Source organism: Acanthaster planci, linkage group LG04 (genome assembly GCF_054643075.1).
Source record: "Acanthaster planci isolate LZ-2023a linkage group LG04, COTS_SCS, whole genome shotgun sequence".
Lineage (NCBI taxonomy): Eukaryota > Metazoa > Echinodermata > Asteroidea > Valvatida > Acanthasteridae > Acanthaster > Acanthaster planci.
Genome location: NC_141780.1, coordinates 11,839,654 through 11,863,223, shown reverse-complemented (window position 1 = coordinate 11,863,223; position 23,570 = coordinate 11,839,654). Strand labels below are relative to the sequence as shown.

General features: G+C 42.4%; 1 protein-coding gene across 4 annotated transcripts in view; it reads left to right on the top strand.

Annotated features, from left to right (window-relative positions):
- tsr1 (TSR1 ribosome maturation factor) overlaps window positions 1-23,570 on the top strand; it is a 33,270-nt gene that overhangs the window by 154 nt on the left and 9,546 nt on the right. The window contains exons 2-11 of one of the 4 annotated variants that reach the window (XM_087136366.1): window positions 4,514-4,584; window positions 4,931-5,017; window positions 14,705-14,820; window positions 15,631-15,823; window positions 16,361-16,431; window positions 18,380-18,536; window positions 18,997-19,182; window positions 19,774-19,921; window positions 20,520-20,629; window positions 21,792-21,926. In XM_087136366.1, the coding sequence (XP_086992492.1) occupies window positions 4,514-4,584; window positions 4,931-5,017; window positions 14,705-14,820; window positions 15,631-15,823; window positions 16,361-16,431; window positions 18,380-18,536; window positions 18,997-19,182; window positions 19,774-19,921; window positions 20,520-20,629; window positions 21,792-21,926 (1,274 nt within the window). Of the gene's footprint in view, window positions 1-4,513; window positions 4,585-4,930; window positions 5,018-14,704; window positions 14,821-15,630; window positions 15,824-16,360; window positions 16,432-18,379; window positions 18,537-18,996; window positions 19,183-19,770; window positions 19,922-20,519; window positions 20,636-21,791; window positions 21,927-23,570 lie in introns of all 4 variants that reach the window. The other 3 variants (XM_087136365.1, XM_022243668.2, XM_022243667.2) reach the window with 3 other exon arrangements.

Genomic DNA, 23,570 nt, shown 5'->3' with positions numbered 1-23,570 from the left:
GTAACTTAGGTGTTCATTTCATGTCAGTGTTGAGCTGAGTTTTGAAAAAAATTGCCAAATCAAAAAATTATAATCGTCAGGCCTGAGCACTGGGCCTTCATCCATCATATTCATACCAGCCTACAATATGTCCACGTTATTTCTACCTCCATGGTCGGCCCATTATAAAGACCTTGTTTTCACAAATGGTGGTGGTTTTGTTACACCCCAACTATAGCATCAGTCCCAACTATAGTCATGACAGTCGGGACCATCCCAACTATAGTTGGTCCCATCCTTACTAGAGTGCTATAGTTGGGCTGACCCAGTGACTATAGTATAGTCACTGATAGTGGGTCGGCCCAACTATAGCACAGAGGTACATGTACAACAGGGTCATGCTATTTTATTTAGCATCAACAAAATATTCAAGCATTTTTATGAAAATATTTTATATTTACAATATTAGTAAGGCTCCTACATATCATATTCAATGTATCACATTATCGAAAATGATATTTGAGTATGGAAATTTTAGCGATAAATATGGGTCTGTTCGTGTCGCCCGACCAGCCGGCATCTTATTTTCGTGTAAGAGTAAAGAAAGATGGCGGCCTCCAAACATCGTGAAAAAGTTTTGTTTTTTTCGTGAATCTGGAAGCGAATTTGATGTTTCTCTTACACAGTGGCAGGTCTTAGAGTCTCTAAACTGTGATAAAATGACTGTTAAATCTTTAGAGGGTATTTTCAAGTTGCCGACACTTTGTTGACGCTAATTGTATGTGTTGACACTTGTTGACGCTAAATAGCATGACCGGTACACTGTGCATGCCAGCATGTGTCAAATTCGTATTTTTTACAAGGGAACTGGCCATGTTCAACTTGTACCTTGGACAACTCATACCATCAACTCAACATAACTGTACCAACTCGTACCTTTGCCAAGTCGCACCTTTGTCAACTCGTACCTCCAGTAAAGACAACGTGTACCTTCACGCACAAGACAACTCGTACCTTCACAGAAATCAGAGCGTTCTCAGAGCTTGTGATTATTGTAATTAACTTGAACAATAATTTGATTTCTTAGTCATGTGTTTTTCACTTAATTTGCCATTTTGGCTATACTGTCTTCCCTACACGCCAGTGGGAGGACATTAATGTGAGATGTACGTGTCGACGTCATGCATATACATGCGCAGTCAGGCAACTGATGCTGGTCAACATGGCCAGCCGTCGTTGCATGCAATTCGGAATCTCCACAGTGCAGTCCACCATGATGTTGGAGTGATGTCATGTTTTCTTTTACTTCAAAGTTTATAAAATAATGTCAGATGTAACTTCCCCCCCAAAAAAAAAAGAATTTTAATGAGGAAGGCAACCACCCCCCCTAAAAAAATTTTTAAAAAAGACCAGAAACAGTTCAAATAAAATCAAGACATAACAAGTTTAATTACATGTAAGTACACCCCCCCCAAAAAACCGTTATTAAACAAAACCATCATTCCCCCCAAAATGAAAAAGTCCAATAGTGTTTTCCCAGAGCCATAAGAATAAAATGAACCCCCCCCAAAAAAATGAATTTAAAGTTTCATAAAGTCTTCTCCCCCAAAAAAGAATGTTAGTAAAGAAGTCAAGTTGGTAAATTGGGTTGTTCGACAAAGCCTTGTCACGTAAACCGGCAGTGCAAACGCCCATGGCAGGCACTATGCAGAAAATCATTGTAGCGCTTGAGATCTTTCTGGGAGATTTGTGAAGATTTGTCCTTGATATGTTTGTCAAATCTGATTGTAAACATGCTGAAAAGGAAGAGCAAGAAAGTTGCAACCAAATTGATAACGTGAAGGTACAAGTAGTTTTAACTTGAGGTATGAGTCGTCCAAGGTATGAGTTGTCCAAGGTACGAGTTGACTCGAAAGCGTTTACAATGTCATGTCACAAAGGAAGTACTGTATTTTAGATGAGTTATATCAAGTGTGAGGTGCATAAAACTAGCACAAGGTTGAGAAATTTTCTATAGGAATTGGTCAACAATAGTTCGGCCAACCCAACTGCAGCACCACAGTTGGGACTGTCCCAACTATATTGGGGCAGATGCTATAGTTGGTGCGTAATAGTTTTAACACGTTAACTTATAACACAAGGCATGCAAATTACATGGATCACAGAAGTAAATGTTGGAACTGAATTCAGGCCTATTTTTTAGTTCTTAAACATTTATTCATTTTAGGCGGGGGGATAGAAACAGGGTGGATGTGAATTACCATAGTTACTTTCAGAACTGTAGTGTAAGGCACTATTCCATCATGTCAATTATAGGTTCCTTCCGGGGGTATATTTGCACGTGGCCTTGCATTCTATAGTTACTCCTTAATTTTAATGGGCTCGTAACGCTATGGGATTTGAATGCAGCTTTGCAATGACCCTCCAATTCTTGATGAAACTGCACTTTCTCAATCAGATCTTCCCCGAAACCCATCAAAACTCAATCATATCTGTTTAAATCGCATACCTTATTGTTTTTGGGCCATGTAAGGGGCAGTTCCACGGTGTCGGAGGTACATTTTGGACACTTCAGCAGTGTGTTATTATACTTATAATTCTGAAGCAGATTTTGATTTTGATAAAAGACATCAGCTAGTTGGTTCATTCATTTAATAACAAAATTATTATCCTTGTAGAAACTGACTCATAACACCATGGTGTCGGACGTACTCGGAGAAAGTAAATTTGTTGAGTTTCCATTTTTGTATCTCAAACTCTGTGAAATGCTAGGACCTGAAGAAGTAGTTTTCCTGTGTGTAGTTGTAGTAGACCCTTGTTAATAAACTTCAAAGCAAGGCACATTTTTATCTTGTTGTGACTTTCAGATAAAGCATTTATTATATTGGTGTCGGACGTACATGTTTTGGTGTCGGACGTACACGTCCAAACTGACTTTTCAGAATAGAAGGTAATCAGTTCAAACCCAAGCTTGTCTCATTTTTCTACCTTCATGAAGGCTTCAGTAAACTTTCCAAAGCAAAAGAAAATGTCAAGCCATACAAAAATTATCAAAAGCAACTAGAAAGGAATTGGATGATGGGGCATTCAATGAAACAGTATGAAGGAAAATATTGTCTAGAAGTATTTATGCAAATTTTGCTCATTTAAACAAGTCATAAAAAAGAAGTGTTCTACAGTTGACAATCCTTTAGATAAATAAATCAAATTAAAAGACAATTGCGTACATGTACATGTACCTGTAAGATCTTTTGGTCTTAGAACATGAAATTAAATATTTTTGTATGACAAATGTTGCGTGTGTACTAAGCTGCAATTTTAAAGATTTCCAATTCACACTTCACAGGTTATGGTTCACATGTAAAATTTAAAAAGAAGCTAAATGATGTACCTTTTTAGATGATTGCAAAATCTAGGGAATGGGCTAGCAATTAGGCTAAGAGATTATCCTTTTCACTGAAATTTAAGGCATAATGCTTTTAAAACTAGTCTTACATTGTATGTTTCATGATAGATACTGTACATGTATATGCCATGGAAAGCATACAAGTGGAAAACCCCTTTAATTTCTGAAGCAACACAAAGTGAAACCAATTGATTTTGAAAAGTAAGTGTTATAAAATACGGCATTACATAGAATTTCAAAAGGAAAATGAAAATTCATTTTTGTCAATGTTTACTTATTGGGGCACTCTTCAAACTGTAACAAAACTGGAACAAAAAAATTATCAGGCTAAAAAAACAGACAATCTTTCAGAGGGGAAATATTTTCCCCAATTTCTCGGTATTTCAAACCAATTTTTCTGTATCATATAAAAGCCAAACTCTTGAATGTTGTTAGAAATGAAGTATGTTTCATGAAAGTATACACCATAAGCTTCAAAATGGTATATAATTTGTCACATTTGGACCAGTTTGAAATTTTGGCCCAGAGGTTGATGTTTCCGTGGAACTGCCCTAAGTGACCATTTTCAGCAAAATTTAGAGTATTTTTTATCCTGCCTGTCTTCACAAAATGATCGGCACATCTGCTCAATGTGGCTGTTTACACAATGCATCACATACTGCATATGCACATTATCATCAAACATCCAATATGGACTCAACCATTTTGGAAGCAGGGGAGTATGGCAGGCGTAAGTTATCTGCCCTGAGCTAAAGTGCATCCTCTCCGACGAAAGAAAAACAGATGGCACTAAGTTTTCCAACTGGGTTCTTGCTCATGTTCAGCATGCACACGAAGACCATACATTACAGACTAAATTCGTTGCGCGTACTCCACGTCAAACGCATGTTAACTTGTGCGCCAATATGGTGAATGCGTACCAAACAGAGAGCAAACAGAGTAGCTCTTTGGTAACAAGGAACTGTAAGTTTCATTCAAAACACGCCTTCTTTTGTTCCTGCTGTGAAGCTGCTTACCTGTAAATGTGTAAGTCATTACTTTTTATCTATGTGATCATTTTCTGTGTATTATTTTTCAAAGCTTTGGAACCTTGTAACATTGAACATGATTAAATGTTTTCATTGACAGGCCGTGTAAATGTCAAGACGCAATCCAAGAAAAACAGACATGAAATCAGCAAAGTGGACAGGAGACATCAAGTAAGAAAAACTGTAAAAAAAAAAGAATATCATAAATAATTGTCATAGTTGTTGCATTCCATTTTTAGTTGAAACTAGTTAAGTCACATATCCTGTCACTTTTGTGATGTTAAACCTGCATTTAATAGCATTTGGTTTTACAAATGCATGCACAGAATGTTGGGGTAAAAGTGAATTTGAGACATAAAAGCATGATTCTCTTTTTCCCTTTTGGATGTAGCCACTGAGGTGTCTGAATACTAAATTGTTTCCTTGAATATTTCTCTGTTTCCCTTTTGCTGTCAGGATAACAAATGAAAGTGTTATAAATGTTTCATCAGCTAATGTTTAATTGACTTTTTTTTAGGCCCTGCAGAGAAGACAGCACAAACGTGAGGAGACATTGGCAAGGAAACGCAGCATCGGTGGTAGGGACAGTGCCCCTCATCTTGTGGTGGGTATTCACAAGGAAGACGAACTTACCACTAATGATTAATGGCCTTTGTACACAAGAACACCCCCTCCAGTGATGACCAAGAGATGTTGGCAGACACTCTTAATGTCATTGTTATGGGTGCCCAATACACATACAAAGACACTTACCATGTCTTTGTGCCGTTTTGACATACATATAGGTTTTGTGAGGACCCAATTGTTCTGGGGACACATTTTTGTCTCCGTAACTTAGTTCAGACTTTCCTAACAAATGAAATTGTCCCCTTAACACAGTGAAGGCCTAATTACACAGGCTTACTGTATGCACACATGCTACACCATGCATGTAAATATATCCATGTCATGTGTCTCTCACGTGGATCACTGTTCATTGGTTTCTAAGCAGCATGCATGTATATTGTATCTGCACAGAATTTGCAGCGTGTATGTACAACAACTTGCCAAGTGCAGTCTGGTATTATTGATGTACAAAACCACCAAACTGTACCAGTGGAGATCAAGCTCCATGTGCATGTACTATTACTTTAATACTACATGAGTGCGAGTGGAACACAGAATAGTGTAGTGTGCCTGTGTCCCGTATACTCCGAGGCCAAAGACACACTGCATTATTCTGTGTTCCATGGATGCGAGCACAGAACAAATTTATCTTCAAACAAACTTGACGTGCAGTAAAGATGTTTTTAAAGGCCCATGCACATGTTACACCCCAGGTGACCGGTACAAGTCACCGTGAGGGTGCACATTAAAATTATGGATCCAAACTGTAAAAGAAGGAAACAGGTAGGCACTTGTAGGGCATGTGTTGGGGTCGATGTTACTTCGACAAAGCATGGAGTCAGAGTCTAAACTTAAATACATTATCTGTTACTTACTACTAATAAATCTAATCCTAGAGATTACCAAAAAACGATACTATGCACACCGTGGTCCCAGTATCGAACATTCAGTATCGATTCCTCAGTATCGATTCTTTACACGAAACTATAACTGTCCACACTATAACAAGAAACATGAACACCTTAGGTTCCAATCCAAATCTATCAGTTGGTCAATTAGGCTACAGCATGCTCTGTACTGGATTCGCGTTTTGACCTGTTACACTCCACTCAAATTAGCATGGCCAAAGGGCCTAATTCAGGCTGTATCTACCACACGCCTGAAAGAGTTTGCTGATACAAATACGCAATGAATTCACTCCCCAGTGGGCCTAGTTATTAAAAGTTAGAAAAATCAAAGTGCGGGTTTAGGCGAGCCCTGATTCACTTCATGTCCCTGCGTGTTGCATAATGTCGTAGTGGTAAGAAATCTTCATGCCACATGATACATGCCTAACTTGCCAACAAGTAATTACTGACCCGTCAAAGACTCATCCTAGTTGCCATTACATGAAAATCTAAACAATATAAATCACTTGTCTACTTATTAAGGACCTCATAGATTGGCATAAAAAGAAAGAAGAGCATTACATACCTGTAAAAGAAGGAAACAGGTAGGCACTTGTAGGGCATGTGTTGGGGTCGATGTTACTTCGACAAAGCATGGAGTCAGAGTGACTCAGAACAAAGACTCCACACATGGCCCACATGTGACCACACTGCCTTCCAGGAAGCATTACATAACACCGTGCTACTTCCTCTCTACAGCCGTTTCCTGTCCATCACCACTCCTACACTGAACAGTTGTAAGATTCCACTGTACTAGCAGCAAGCACAACCATAAAAAATGGGGGGGGGCCTGTTCTTGAGATAAACAATGTGTACCTATTTCAGGCCCCTACACTCGCCCTTGAGATAAACAATGTGTTCAGGCCCCTACACTCGCCCCTGAAAAAGTAAATGTTGTCCTCAACATTTCCGAACAACTAATAAAAACATAAATTACTTAGTGTCTGAAATGACTGTGGAGTTATTAGCTGGGTTTAGTGTCACTCATCACTATGCTGGGTACGGTGAAGCTAGGTACGGTGACGCTGGGTACAGTGGTGCTGGGTGCGGTGGTGTTGGGTACCACTGTTGCCATGGCAGCACCTGCATCTGTGGCCCGAGTTGCATCACTGGGGTGTTCCAGTGCCCAGGGGTCGGAGGCCACCAAGTGGACGGCGGTCGTTGTAGTGTCGTAGCATGCAATCCGTACATCGGTAAGCTGTTTGTTTGCACGGCCCTCACTGAACCTTGATCCTGGCAAGGCTCACCAAGCTGCTGAAAAGCAAGTCGCTGTGGTGGGTGGCGCTGTCGCATGGGGTAGCGTCTTTCGTCCCTGGCGAGGCATGGATCATCTCCAGGTGCGTTGCTGGAAGGTCGATCAGTCTCCTCTTGGAAATCTTGTCGGGCAGGTTCAGCCGTCATAGGTGACCGGTCATGTACTCCTGGTTCGTGGGTAGTGACTGGTGCAGAAATGGTATCTGGTTCGGCAGCAGTTACATGCTCCGGAACGGTAGCTGCCGGTGACATTGCGGACGATGTTTCAACTGGTCGTGGGGGTCCTTTGCAGCCGTGCCTGTCCTTGGTAACCCAAAGGCTAGATCAATTGGGAGACGAGGGGGGCGTCCATACAGGAGGTAGAATGGCGAGAATCCTGTGCTCTCTGAACGTGTACAGTTGTAGGCGTGTACCACTTTGTTCACTGCATCTTTCCAGCGGCTCTTCTCCTTCTCAGGCAGAGTCCGAAGCATCCCCAAGAGCGTGCGGTTGAATTGCTCCACCTGGCCGTTCCCTTGGGGGTGGTATGGGGTGGTTCTCGACGGAGTGACACCGGACAGTTGCTGGAGCCGCTTGAACAGTTGATTCTCGAACTCCCTGCCTTGGTCATGATGCAGTCTGCTTGGGAACCCGAATCTGAGAACAAAGTCATTGAAAATCTTATCTGCCACCGTCTTGCCTGACTTGTTTGTTGTAGGGTACGCCTGGGCAAATCTGGTGAAATGGTCCATTACTACTAAAATGTACTCATATCCCCCAACACTTCGTTCCAGATGAAGGAAGTCAATAGACACCAGTTCAAATGGAGTGGTAGTGGCTATTGGCTGAAGAGCCTCTCGGGTTTGACGGCTCGGTTTCTTCTGTTGCAAACACCGACAAACACTGGTCACAAAGTGCTCAATGTCCCTTTGCATGCGAGGCCAATAGAATCGGTCGCGAGCGAGGTGAACCACACGTTCAACGCCAAGATGACCCATTTCCTTGTGTAATTCTTTGTAGACCACTGGGTGATATTTCTTTGGAAGGACCAATTGCAGCTTACCACCTGCCCTTCGATGGAGAATTCCGTCAGCATCCAGCTCGAGTTTGTCCCATTCTCGAAGAAGAGCACTAATGTTTCTGGATTTGCACTCTTGGCTCTGCTTATCCGGCCGACGGCCATTTTCCAGGGACTGTATGAGTTGTCTCATATCCTCCTCTTCTCTTTGCGCTACCTTGATTTCTGCTCTTCGAATCTCATTAAGGTTCGCCACATTATCATCGGGGCTTGAAGTAGACATGGTCAGTGCACCGACCCATGGGAAGCATCCAGAACTTTCTGCTCGAACGGCGTCAACAGTAGCACCGAGATGACGTGGGCTTATTTCACTGGTACACTGGGCTGTGTAGTCTTCGATCTTGAGTGGCATACGGGAAAGAACATCGGCATCTGCATTGGACTTCCCTGGGCGGTACTTGATTGAAAAATTGAAGTCGGCCAATTCTGCTACCCAACGATGTCCAGTTGCATTAAGCTTGGCGGAAGTCAGAATGTAAGTCAGGGGATTATTGTCAGTGTACACTGTGAAGGAGGGAGCATAGTACAGATAGTCCCTGAACTTTTCAGTGATCGCCCACTTTAGGGCAAGAAACTCAAGTTTTCCAGAGTGCAGATTGTAATTCTTTTCTGCTGGTGTAAGCGTCCGCGACCCATAACCAATCACTCTCATCTTTCCATCTTGCCGCTGGTACAAGACTGCTCCTAATCCCTCGTTTGAAGCATCCGTGTGCAAAATGAAAGGTTGCTGATGGTCTGGGAAACCCATCACAGGGGGGCTGGTGAGAAAGCTAAGCAACTGTTCCAACACTTTCTGGTGTGCTGCTTCCCATTCAATGGGTTGCCGTGACGACACCTGTACACTCTTTCTTGTCACAGGCTTCCTTCCTGACTTAGATGTTAGCTGTGTTGTACCATGCCTTGATGGGCCATTGACTTCTGGGCTTGGCTTCTTCAGCAGGTCATAGAGGGGCTTAGCGATCGTGGAAAAATTCTGAATATACTGTCGGTAATAGCCAAGAAGACCCAGAAGTTTTCTTAGCTCACCAACAGTGCTAGGTTTCTTTCCTCGTAGCGCCTCAACTGCCTCGACATCCGCAGGGTCCATCTTGTAGCCATCACTTCCGATGATCCTCCCCAAATACCTCACTTCCTTCTGGAACAATGAACATTTGCTTGGTTTCAATTTGACACCCTTCACCTGGAGCCGTCTGAGGACTTTGCGCACATTCTCAAGGTGTTCTTCAAAGGTTTTCCCATACACCAAGATGTCATCAAGGTACACCACCGCAATTTCGCCAACCAGTCCTTCAAGGCAGTTCTCCATACAGCGTTGAAAAACGGCGGGAGCATTGGTGAGACCGAAGGGGATCCTATTCCATTCATACAAACCCCACGGGGTGATGAAGGCTGTTTTTGGTTTGCTCTCTGTTGCCATGAAGCCCTGGTGGTATGCTTTACCCTGATCAAGTGTGGAAAACCATTGGTTTCCACCGAGACCGTCCAGGACATCTTGTATTCGTGGAATTGGTTGTCTATCAGGTATCGTCTTCTGGTTCAACTCCCTGTAATCGATGCAGAGACGTAATGAGCCATCCTTCTTTCGCACGCATACTACAGGTAAAGAGTATGGGGATTCTGATTTCTCTATCCACCCACGGCTCAGCAGATCCCTTTAATACATCTTGACTTCACTGTAGAGTGGAGAGGGTACAGATGTATACGATTTCTGCACTGGCTCATCGTCTTTGAGGCGGATGTGCATGTTCAAATCTGTGATACATCCCATATCGCTGTCATCTTTAGAGAAAACACTGGCTTCTTCTCTCAACATCTGGGTGACTAGTTGTTGTTGGTGTGCTGTCAAATGGCTGATATCGACCAGAGGAACCCATGTGTCGCGGTTGTCTTGCGCTGTTACTGAGTTGACCTTTGGGGCAGGGCAGCTTGTTCGGACTGTTGTGGCTGACTCTATCAACTCTATAGTGCCCAGACTGGTTCGTCTCTTCAAAACGATATCAGTGTTGGCTAAATTAGCCACAGCAATGGACACACAGAAAACTCCTCTTCTTCTCTCTACCCTGACCATGCAAGGGTCAATTTGGAGGTCCTCATGGAGTGTACTGTTCATCGTTGGTTCAAACAGGGCGGTAGTTCCCTGAGTAACGCTGTCTGACTTCACCCGGCATGACACCATAATACAGCCCCTGGTCGGAATGTGGATATCTCTTTTTCCGACGACCACATCTCCCACTTCCTGTGGACCCTTCTGTTGAATGAGACTGGTAAGAGCTTTGATCTCTCCCTTACACATGGCCGGAAATGCCGCCTTGACAACATCAGTTGGTCGCGGAGTATCCCCCCGTGTGACTATTTCTTCAATGACATTATAGCCTATGATGGGTACCCCGTCAATGCCCCTTGTGACCAAGATGGGCACATTTATAGCGTGTGGCTGTCCGGTCGATAGCCTGAAGGAGACATCCACCCATCCGTCAAATGGGATATCAGTGCCGTTGGCTGCTGTCAGTCCCAGAGTGTCACCTCCTAGTAGCTCAGAAAGAGGTCTCAGTTTTTCTTGTGGCAGGTACATTGCATGCCATTCTGCTGGCAGGATGGAGACCTGGGCTCCCGTATCCCACAGTGCTTTGGTTCTTACGCCATTGATGAAACAGTTAACCAGACATCTCTCACCTACCAGTCGGCTGACGTGTGTCCGCGTCCTGGTGGCTATTGGAAAGACGTGGGACTTAAGGTTGGCGTGCTGGGCGGTTACTGGTCGTCCCTCGGCAGCAACCGCCGGCCGTTTCCCTGATGGTTCCATCTGCGCTGTCGACATCCACGGGCGTAATGTTCACTGGAGCCACAGATGAAACAGTGACTGCAGCCGTCTCCCCTTCCTTGTTCTTGGCAAGAGCTGCAACCTCGGTTTCGGACTCGGGTTGCACTTGTTGATCGATTGTACTGCCAACTACCGGGCATGCTGGGATTCAGAGCCTCTTGCAGACTCGCAAGTTGCTGTTTCATACTTGCAATCTCCGCGATTCCTGCCTTCAGCTCCGCCAGTTCTGTCATCAGGGTTCCCTCCTTTGATTTTGGCTTCTTGCTTGGCCCCTCCTCGGCAGAGTTGTGCTCTACTGCTTTGACCGCGGCAGTCCGCTGGTGCCCTAGTTTTTCCCGACGTTCAGCTTCGTGGCTGTCCGCAACATTGACTTTCTCCAATAAGCACTCATCAGTGATGCTCTGGTCCTGTAAGAGGGGTCGAAGTTCACTCCTCACTGCATCGCTTCTCAGGCCAGTCAGCACAGCATGGAGGAACATACTTTGTACTAATTTGCTGTCATATGAGAGCCCCGAATCAGCTTCCTTGCTCGCGAACGTCACCTTCTGGCGCAGATCTAAGGCCTTGAGGAGAAAATTCTGCGCTGACTCCTTGTCCTGTTGGGCCACTCGGGACAGTTGGTGATAGAGCTCGGTGGCATTTTTCTCTTTGAAATGCGACCTCAGCACCCGCCGAAGGCTGGGAAGAGTCAACTCCGTCCTCCCCTCCAAGTAGCTGCGCAGAGATGACCCTGGAACAACTGCCCTGATCACTGCCTCAACAACCTCGCTCTCAGGATAACCTTTCGTCAGGCCGCTTTCGATCTGGTGGGCAAGGCTTAAGAATGACAACCGGTCTCGTTGTCCTGGCTCCCCTATCTGCCCTGCTATTTTGAACTCTCTGCGAGCTAGTGCCAACATGCTTGGTTTCGGTACCGTGGGCTTTGGTGGTTCTGGCTTTACTTCCGATTCCTTTGTCTCACTGGTCTGTTCTTGGAGCTCTGAGATGAATAACAAGATGCTTTCAAACAGGGCAAGACCTTCATCTTCTGTATCATGGATCTCATCTCCATGGAGGTGACGGTTTATGAGCCGGAGTAACTTCCGACCGTCAGCTGCTTGTCCACTGATGCCTTCCTGGCCAGGGATTTTCAGGTGCTGATAAACTCGAAGGAGTTCAGCAGGTCCCATTTCTGCAACTTGGCGGATGACCTGCTGAAACTTCACAAAGGCTGACCCCTCCATGGCGTCTGATGGGCTAATTGGCATTCCTGGGGCTGCAACCTGCCTTGCAGTATTACTGGCTCAGTCGGTCCCCCACTACTTGTGCCACTGGTCCCACACTCCTCGCTGTCTTGGTCCTGGCCTCCGCTCCCTTTCAACTTGACATCCGGGCAGGAACTGCTCGTCTGCTGATACTTTTCGTCGAGAAACTTGCTCCGTGGTTCATGGTCACTGGACAGGTGTTGGCGTTCCTTCCCCCTTAGATGGATTGAACACACCAGTCCCTTCGTGGTCGCCAAATGTTACACCCCAGGTGACCGGTACAAGTCACCGTGAGGGTGCACATTAAAATTATGACTCCAAACTGTAAAAGAAGGAAACAGGTAGGCACTTGTAGGGCATGTGTTGGGGTCGATGTTACTTCGACAAAGCATGGAGTCAGAGTCTAAACTTAAATACATTATCTGTTACTTACTACTAATAAATCTAATCCTAGAGATTACCAAAAATCGATACTACGCACACAGTGGTCCCAGTATCGAACATTCAGTATCGATTCCTCAGTATCGATTCTTTACACGAAACTATAACTGTCCACACTATAACAAGAAACATGAACACCTTAGGTTCCAATCCAAATCTATCAGTTGGTCAATTAGGCTACAGCATGCTCTGTACTGGATTCGCGTTTTGACCTGTTACACTCCACTCAAATTAGCATGGCCAAAGGGCCTAATTCAGGCTGTATCTACCACACGCCTGAAAGAGTTTGCTGATACAAATACGCAATGAATTCACTCCCCAGTGGGCCTAGTTATTAAAAGTTAGAAAAATCAAAGTGCGGGTTTAGGCGAGCCCTGATTCACTTCATGTCCCTGCGTGTTGCATAATGTCGTAGTGGTAAGAAATCTTCATGCCACATGATACATGCCTAACTTGCCAACAAGTAATTACTGACCCGTCAAAGACTCATCCTAGTTGCCATTACATGAAAATCTAAACAATATAAATCACTTGTCTACTTATTAAGGACCTCATAGATTGGCATAAAAAGAAAGAAGAGCATTACATACCTGTAAAAGAAGGAAACAGGTAGGCACTTGTAGGGCATGTGTTGGGGTCGATGTTACTTCGACAAAGCATGGAGTCAGAGTGACTCAGAACAAAGACTCCACACATGGCCCACATGTGACCACACTGCCTTCCAGGAAGCATTACATAACACCGTGCTACTTCCTCTCTACAGCCGTTTCCTGTCCATCACCACTCCTACACTGAACAGTTGTAAGATTCCACTGTACTAGCAGCAAGCACAACCATAAAAAATGGGGGGGGGCCTGTTCTTGAGATAAACAATGTGTACCTATTTCAGGCCCCTACACTCGCCCTTGAGATAAACAATGTGTTCAGGCCCCTACACACACAAACACACCACCTTTGAATTTAAAGTGAAGTTTGCAGTTGTGCGTTTTGCTTTTAGCGTAAATATAGCGCAATGCATGAAGTAGAACAGCGCATTATGTGTGGTTTGATATGAACCGTGCATTACAGTTATATATCACACTGGTTGCTGCCATGGATCAACCAATCAGAATTGAGAAATCAAGCTTGCCTGAAGATAAGAGATAGTTACATAAATGTTCCTTTGGGATGATACTCTGTACACAGGGTTAAGAGTATGATCACATATGAATGTCAGATGCCGGTAGTTCCTGGACACTGAAGCCTATTTAGACAGGTCATTGTCACTGTGTGATGTTTGCGTGAGTGATGAAACGTTAGAGCAGTGATCATGTCAAAGTGCAATTACTTGATCTCAGCATCAAGCCATCAGTGTCTGTCAGTGATTAGCAACTGGCGCAGTGGTGACAACTATAAACTGCGTTAGGGAGGATTTGCATATCAATTTTGCAGTACTGCGAGTAACTATAAACCGGCCTTAACCCTCCTATGCTGAAGTCACTCTTTGGGTCAGTTGGTAAACAGCTCAAAGAAGCACAGCTGTGTAATGTTGTGCACTGCACCAACTGTCCCTCACTTTTGTGCTGTCCAACAACTGTGCTTCACTGTTTCGTGTGCATCATTGTGCAGTAAACCAAATGCAGTGAAGAGGACTGCACAAAAGACCCTGTGTCAGTTTGTGCTGGCAACCAACTGTGTACACACTGAACCTGTGCATGTTTGTGTTCCTTGTAGAAAACACATGCAAGAGAGTAGCTGTGGTCACTTGTGCATATTTTTGCTGTTAAACCAAAGGAAGGTTTTAAAAGAATGAAGTGTTTTTATAGCACTCTAGTAATTTCTCTGTAGCTTGGTGACTTGACATTGCCAAGCTGTAATTTTAAAGGTTTTTTCAATAGAATAACTAATTTAGTTTTGTTTTATTTTGCAACATGCAAAAAAGGCTGTGATTGGCTTACACTCAGGCTGTGATGTCAAGGGATTGGTGGAGCAACTTCAATCATGTGATGAAACCTCTGTCCAGTCACCAAGCGCCAATGAAAATATCAGTGACCTCAGGTATGAACTTCTTTACATTTTGACTACAGGGGTTTATTTACATTTGGGCATGATGTAACAAAGTTACCAGAGAAAGTGAGTTCTAGCTTGCTAGTTTGTAACCTGATTTTATACTGATGATGTGTGAGCAAAAATGCTGCACAAGCTTCCATTGACAATTCAACTTTATGAGGAGCCTCAACAAGTGTGGGTTAACATGTATGAAGGAGGCTTTTATCTTGAGGTCTTTGTTTATAGCAAAGCTTGTCCAGGGTATGCTCCTAATTTGTTCTCAACTGCTTGTAGGCCGCACTTCTTTGGGGAATATGAGCTCATGATATCACGAGATATCGTATTTTACATACTTTACCTGTAGTACTTGTAATCATTTATTTACTCTTGCAGGCTCCCAAGTTAAACAATTACGAACTAGCCTCTCTTTGCTATACCATAGAGAAGCTACTCATTCACAGGCAGATTCCCTAATAAGTGTATTTTAAGTCACATTTTGTAGATTTCCTGTCTTCCTTCAAGTGACGTGCTTAACCCATAGATCTGAGTTGGAGTTAGTTGTCTTAAACTGAAGTTTGCCCAACTTAACCACAGTATCTTCCATAGTTCAATTGCTTGTCCACAGCCTCTCACTGTTTGAAGACATGGCCGTTTCCATTAACCATGTCTTATAACAGTTTTGATATGTTGTGGACTCTTCCGTTTGGTGTGGTGATTTCTGAACACCTCTTCAATTTTATATACACTACTGGCTCTTTAAATGGCATGACAGCAAATGTGGACAACCTTTTTTTAGATTTATTTGTTTCTCTCTTTCAGCATACCAAGGTTCAAGCATCGTCTGACCTTCTTGACCCCACCGCCTGACCTGACCTCTGTGCTGGATGCGGCCAAAGTGGCTGACTCGCTCCTGTGTGTCATCTCACCCTCGGAATGCTGGGATACCTGGGGTGACCTCTGTTTGTCCTGTCTGTTTTCCCAAGGGCTGCCTGCCACAACGGTGGTCACAAGGGTGAGCAAGTTCCATCAATTTGAGTGTCATTTGAAGCTGTGATTGAGCAACTGTGTAGTGTGATGTGCGAAGTGTTGTCTTGTGACTAGTGTGCTTTCTGACACAGTTGGACACAAATAAGGGGTGTTGTCAATCTTAGATGATGGACATACATGTAGCTTGCATTGTCAAGCACGAAGCATCATTGTAATTTGCTTTTATCATTTGTAAGTAACTAATGCCCACAATGTAGGATATGATTTGTCAATGTTACAGGTTCAGGAGGAAGACGGACATTAAATCATCATGAAAATATATTACAAAAGATGAAAGTTAATAATATGCCTATAAAACTTCATGTGGAGTACCAAGATGCATAGTCAATTAGCCCTAAGCATTAGATACATGATCAATTTTTTTTCTTTATACGAAACTTCCACTTTCTGTAGATGAATTGCATGTAATTATGAAAATAGTTTACTCTCTGTTGCCTACTATGAATTTTGAAACAAATTCAGAAATAATGCGTTGAATTGTTTTCAACATGTGTTCCCATAGGGTTTGGATAAAATACCCGTGAAGAAGAGAAATGAAGCTAGGAAGGTCCTCCAGAAGACAGTTGAGAGGAGGTGAGTTTATCCATCCATTATTATTTGATATTTTGTCCTTTACTTTTTTCTATGCCGAAGTACCCTGTTTCAATGGTGACAGAGAGACAAGTTTGTCACAGACACATGGATGCTGTTTCCGTTATGTACCCGTTTCTCCACATCTTACATGTGCAGATCTGAATGACACGTTGGTGTTTCACGTGTGCCATGTTTTGGTCACGCAAATTTTTACTGCACCTGTGTTGTAAAGTATGGTGTAACTTATGTAATCATGTTAGGTGGCATAAATGGTGCTGAACAATTTATAAAAAAGGACAGTGTTACCTCACTTAAAGGCTTGTCATTGCTCAACTTGCTAAGATTTACTTAAGAACTCTGGTTTGAGGGGCAGTGAAAAGCTTTTTTCATGGTGAGAGAAATGATTTGCTTCCCCATTCCAGAAAAAAGGAAGACTTGATGAAAACATTGGGCAGAGCTAATTTAATAACTGAGTGATGACTGCTGCAGTATTGCAAAGGAACCGCTCTCATAAAAGTTGTGATCATCCTCATTCAAAATGTTTTCTATACTTTAAACATTAGCCAATTAAACACCTTGCCTTGGAATTGACCGCATGTACGTTGCACAGATCGGCCACATACATGTATGTGTTTCCTGAGGCTTATACATGGTGCAAAGTTGTGCCCAATTTCGTTCAAGTGGCTGCAGTGTGCATGTACCCATGTCCCATTCACATTTGCTCTGTTGCAGAGACCACAGTTTAAGGACCGATTCAAACGTCATACTTATGCCGTGTCAAATAAAATTGAATTGAGCACAATGTTAGCACGGCCTAAGCACAGCAGTGGTTTCAAACGTAAAATTTAATTCAAAAAGCCAGGTCAAACTTAAATAAATTCAACATGACAGACCAGCACAACATGAAATGTGATGTTGCGGTCGTTCTAAAATGGATTTAGATTCGGCGAGCACTAATTGTACTTTATTATTAAAAAAAAATTGAGCCCCTTTTATTGTCAAGGCCCGGTGTTGTGGTTCCCAGCGATCTTACAGTGACACCTCAGTGAAGTAGGCCTATCACCTGGGTTAACAGTTCACTCTCATTGGGAGTCTTATTCCGGCATTTTAGTTTCAGAGGTCAGCTTTGGGTGAATCTCATCTTATATCAGGCATGAATTTGAAAGAGAAATGGTGTGACTGAAACCCCATTTCCCCCAAGCTCCATCTAGCAATCTGCTATGTGCGTTTCAAGAAATTTCCATTTTAGTCGCCATCTTTGTTAATGGGTTTGTTTGTCGATTGTTTCTCCACTCTACTACATGTTATGAACATGCGCATTCCTAATTATCAACGAAGTTTAGAGCCATTTTTAGGATAGCGATTATATTCAACTCGGCAGTAGCACGTTTGAAACCACACTGTGCTTCTGCCATGCTTAATGACATAAGCAAGGCAGACCGTGTTGAGTCAAAATCCTCTGCCATTCCGAAATCAAGTTGCCGAGCCAATAGGTTTCATGCTTATGCCGTGCCGAATACAAAAATCAAGTTGAATTGTATTTGACACGGCATAAGCATGACGTTTGAAACGGGCCTAAGAGTCATAAACTGACAAAATTTAACCCTAACCTTCCCCAACCACACAGAATTAAACAGTAGTAAAGTGTTTAATTCTGTGGGGATAGGTCTGGTAGGCCCATAACAGCTGGCTTTTGCATTGGGTTTGGCATACCTCAGAAAAACAAAGTCCAACAGCCACTGTGCACAAAGTCCCATATGGGCGTTTAACTTTGTTTGAATGGGGAAGGTTAGGGCTAGCGACCCACGGGGGTTAGGGTTAAAGGACAATAACCCCTGTGTTCCTTCTTATAATAGTTTCCCCTTGAATGCCATAGTAGTTGATTTACCACAGTGGATGCTAGGAATTTGTCTATATGCACTTAAAACCGAATGATTTGGGGGACCAGGTTTGCTGATGAAAAACTCTACACATTCGACACGGAGCAAGAGGGTCTCTTATTGCTACGACACATAACCGAACAAAGGCTAAAGCCCATCAAATGGAAGGATGCCAGATCCCACCTTTTGGCAAGAGTTGTTAACTTTGAACCTAACCAAGATCAGGTCAGTGGATTTCATGATTATGTGCTGTAAAATGTTGATGCTCAAACTTGCGTCTGTGCTGTTTTAAGTATTATGCTGTGGTATGGTGAGAGAGACTCCCAAGCTATTATTGCAGGGAAATCTTTCTGAAATTCCTTTGCAAGAACCCAAATAACACATTTGTCCTGTTTGCATTTTCAAATGGTATCAGGTCCATGGAAGACTTACTGGCTTGGATTTTTCTCTCTCAATACTGTAAACTCCTTTAAAATTTCATGTACATCAAAGGATCAGGGAGGGTTGAAAGTTACAAAAGGACTTTCTTCCATCAAGCACAAAAATTGATTAGGGAAGAAGTTCCAAATGATGTTAAAACTAAGTACAGATCGGGTATTTCTGCTATTAATTGATCATTTGTAAACATATTTTTTATTTTGTTACTTTACTTAGTTTCTTTTGTTTGCAATTGTTTTCATATCAGGAAGCTATTGGAACTCTGAAGGTCACAGGATTCCTGCGGGGTTCTCCCCTGTCAGTGAATGGCCTGGTCCATTTACCTGGGCTTGGGTCATTCCAGATGAGTCAGATTGATGCAACCCCTGACCCTTGCCCTTTGACCACAAGGGTACCAAAGAAAAAGCCAAAAGAATCAAACAGCATGGACATGGTAGATATGCTTCAAGTTTCATTAACAAACATATTTTCACAGTTTACACAGACTGCATGTGTTTTATTTGCTCCACTCTGCTGTAGAAGATGAATACTCGGAACACGTTTCCTCAGAACAATTTAAACTACATGTACCTAAGCATGACACCTGAAAAATGTCTGATATTGACAGTTACAACACATAGGCATAAATTTTCATTCTTTCAAATAAATTACCTGAAAGTAGTAATGGGCCTAAATGAAAAAGCAATTGACGCCCTCAGTATTGAGCGTAAGACCACCAAAGTCGTCATTTACATTTCGAGTTGGTTGTTTGAAACCAAGTGTGGCAGATATACTGAATTGTTTTTTGTGGTAGGAAATAAGCAATAATAATTATTGGTCAGAGTTCTTGGTCATTTGGGTGTTAGAGTATTGAAAGTATGATAGTATGTTTTAGAAAATGCTAATGCTTTGGACTTGATTCTGTTCTGTAATTCTCCAACTTCTAAAAATAAACCACCCTCCCACTTCTACTGGCAATTTCTAAGCACTGGGCTTGGTCAGGATCAATCAGTATAAATGATTTATTTTGTATTTTGTCAAGGAGAGTGGTGACCATCAAATGGAGGAAGGTGTCGTAGTCTTGGAACAAGCTGATCCTGCCAAGCAGGAGAGTTTAGATAGCGAAGCAATCCCTGACCCCATGGAAGGAGAACAGACATGGCCAACCGAAGAAGAACTAGCCCAAGCAGAAGGTAAGGTCTTATCTGAATCGGCTATTCTGTGACTGTGATATTAGCTTTTTGCATTGATGCACTAGGCTAAATGGACGTAGCCTTAGAAACAGTGACCTTACGTTTGGTGTTTCCTTATGGCATGGCATGATACAGTATACTTGTTTTCCCTTAGATGGGATGCCAGTCCAATACTGATTATCCTAGCTAATTCCACAACCTTCTTAAAGCCCTGGCATACAAGATGATTATGGTCAGGAAACACTATGTTTTAAAAATATTCAAGATTTCAGAGCACTGTGAAGGGCCACTATTTCAAGATGCATGACATCATTTTTGTCATGCACTCATTGAATACAGGTCATTTGAATAATAACACAGGTCATCAACACTTCCGCATGCATGTGACACATGCACACCAAGCGCTCATGCATGGATTACGACAGCCCACGATGATTCACTCATCTGGGATGTATTTCATTCAAAACATTTTGTAAAAGGTCCTTCCTAGCACCTTGTATTGGGCATTGAGGATGAGCGACATTTATACTTCAGCTACATGTATTACTGCTTGCCTTTTCCAAAACTTTAACCTTTGACCTTATTTTGCCCCCTGCAGCTGCACTGAAGGAAGCCAACACCACCAAGACCTCAAAGCGAGTTCCTAAAGGCACATCTGAATACCAGGCAACCTGGATCATCGATAGTGATCATGAAGATGAACCATTGGTGAACGTAAATTTGTTACTTATTCATGATGAATAAGGAATTTTTATTCCAACAGCATAATTTTAATTAAATGAAATAATCTATATAGAAAGCATGTTTTTATCTTTCAAAAAAGCTGATAAATACAATAACAATGAAACTTTTCTCCTAAAACTACTGCTTTATAAAGAAAATTGTCACTTGAAGGACAGTCTTAAAATATCTAAAGAAACATCTTTATACAGTTCATAACATTTCAATATTTTTATTTTATTTGTAACGGTAGCAATTGGCCATTAAGGAAGTCCACTTAAATTATTTGATTGAGGACACCAAAGGACAAGCAGCTTTATGAGGAGAGGAGTCAACATGCACTTGTTCCAATAATATCACAAAGCTTGTTATTTCACCCTGACTTTTAGGCTCACAATCGCAGAACTGTAATTCAAGCAACTCCAACTCCACTTAATTTTGGGGTGTTTGGATTCTAAAGTTTATTAACTCACTAGTTCTTACTCTAGATTAATTCCTTAACTGCCCAATTCTCCAAATTCTAAGGTACAACTGTCTCTCATGCCAGGTCAGTGTGGGCCTGTGTGGACTTGGCCTTCCAGAATACACCTGATAACATGGGGTGTAGTGTACACAAGAACAAAATCTGATACGAACACACAACAGGCACCACTCAAACCCAATATGACACAACCAAAGTGCAACACTATGTATGTGACCTAAATGTAGGTTTTTTGGATAAAAGTTGTAAAAACTTTTCCTCTAAATCACTCCTTTAGCAACACACTATAACACAACACACTAACTGACTGTGAACTGTACCAACCAGTAGTGACAGACACAGTGATACACTGCATTGAAAACACATGGCTGATACACAATCTTCATTACCATCAATCAATGCACAAGATACTTACACTAAGGTGTCCACACTGCAAAGGAACAATTCAAATTATCACCTTACTGGCTTAATGGGCATTTGTTATACACTCAGAAATAGTTGAGCATTATGCTAAGTTTATAAATGCCCCCAAAACACACTTTCCTATGTAACAAAAGGCAAAAATATTTTGTGTCCGTGGGAGTGATGAGATAAATACCAACCCCCCCCCCGCAAAAAAATTATTGATACGGATATAACCCACTAAGGAATGGCTGTTTTCCTTTTTAGGGTGAAAGTGATGATGATACCAGTGATGACAATGATGATGACGACGGTGACTTTCAAGATGCCGTGTCCCAAATTGACAGTGATGATGGTAGACTTGCTCCTAGTCAAACTGGCACTGATATGGATTATGAAACTGTGAGTTTTATTCTGGTTGTAAAACTAAGTGTGCATGTACCCGTACATCCTTGACTGTCACTTTTTGAGTTCCAGTTTTAGTCTCATTTTCCCCAGTATTTCAAGTTGAACCCTTCGTAAACTGCTATGTAATTAGACACTTGCACCTCACCGTCCAATCTGTTGGAATCAAATTCCGTAAATCTTGATAACTCAAAGTCAAAACTCTGTTTATGTCAAAGTTACACCTCATCCCCGCAATAGGCTTTTATGCATGAAAACACCTCCATATCTCAAAATGCCTACACCACTACATCTACTTTCAAAGTTTTCGTCACATTGCTCCAAAAAAGACGGTCGCAAAATGCTTCAAAAGGTATATAAAGGAACGTCACACAAGGGTTACGAGTCATCACTGCCAAGCGTGCATTGTCTTTCCAGACTGTGACCTCTATATGCACACTGCATGATTCCTCACTTGACTCTAGGAACCAACTGGTAACCACAACACATGCTGGCTTTCAAGCTACATGTACATGTAACCTGATTGCTACAATGGACCCAGTTGCATCTCACATGCAGGCAGTCCAATCACTGACTCTGTAGCAGCCATTGACCAAACATACATAGGAAAGCCTAATTGAAAACAAACCCTGAGTATGCACTGCTTCTTGTACTGTAAACACTAGGTATCAAATGAATGAAAGATTTACCAGAGGGTGGTACAACATTAAATTATTAATTATCAGTAGGAAAGAAATTTTGAGGTAATGACAAAATAAAGCCTTGGTAAAACGATGATTTGTGAGTAAATCTGTGCACTGTTACAAGGCTCGAAATTAACGGGCGCAGGTAGCTAAAATGCACCCGTTTGTCTCAGAAATGCGCCCGTAAATCATAATGACGGGCGCAATTACTTACTCCTATTTGATTCCACGTACCTGAACATTTTTACCGTTTGTTTCTACTTTTATCATGAAAAATACCCGAACTTTTTGACTTCACTTCAGATCAGCCTTGTTGCGGAACTATAACACAGTACAATTTTTTTACGATGTCACTGTGCGCACGCCGCAGTCTCACATGCGATGCATGCACACATGAACATACACACACATACCCACGGCCATTGTCACAATCTTGCTGAATGGTCTACACAGTGACCATGTCTGAATCGATACAGCAGGAATTTACACACAGTTGTATGGAAACATGTGGTTTTGAACCATGCTCCAAAATACAGTAGCTGGAACATGTGGTTTTGAACCATGCTCCAAAATACAGTAGCTGGAACCAGCAAAACCAAAGTCTCAGCCTAATCCACTCATTTCAAAATGCTCGATTGCTGCAGTTACTTCCCTTTTACGTCTGTATGCATATGCACATTATAAAGGCCTGGTGCCCGACTTTTTGCGAAGTGTCACTGAGCACATGTTTGAGGTTCCGGGTGGTCGCATATTTGTTGTACCTCACATGCAACCCGCAAAAATAACAACTCGATCAAGGTTTTTAAGCCGTAAGTTATCAGTGTCATTAATTTAAACAAAAGCAACAGCAAGAACCAGGGTCTTTCCTTATTTTCTTGAAAATATGTCTTTAATATTGTATGGGAGCTACTTGCTCCCGTAAACTGACAAATTCAGCTGTGTAGGGAGCGAGTACTTG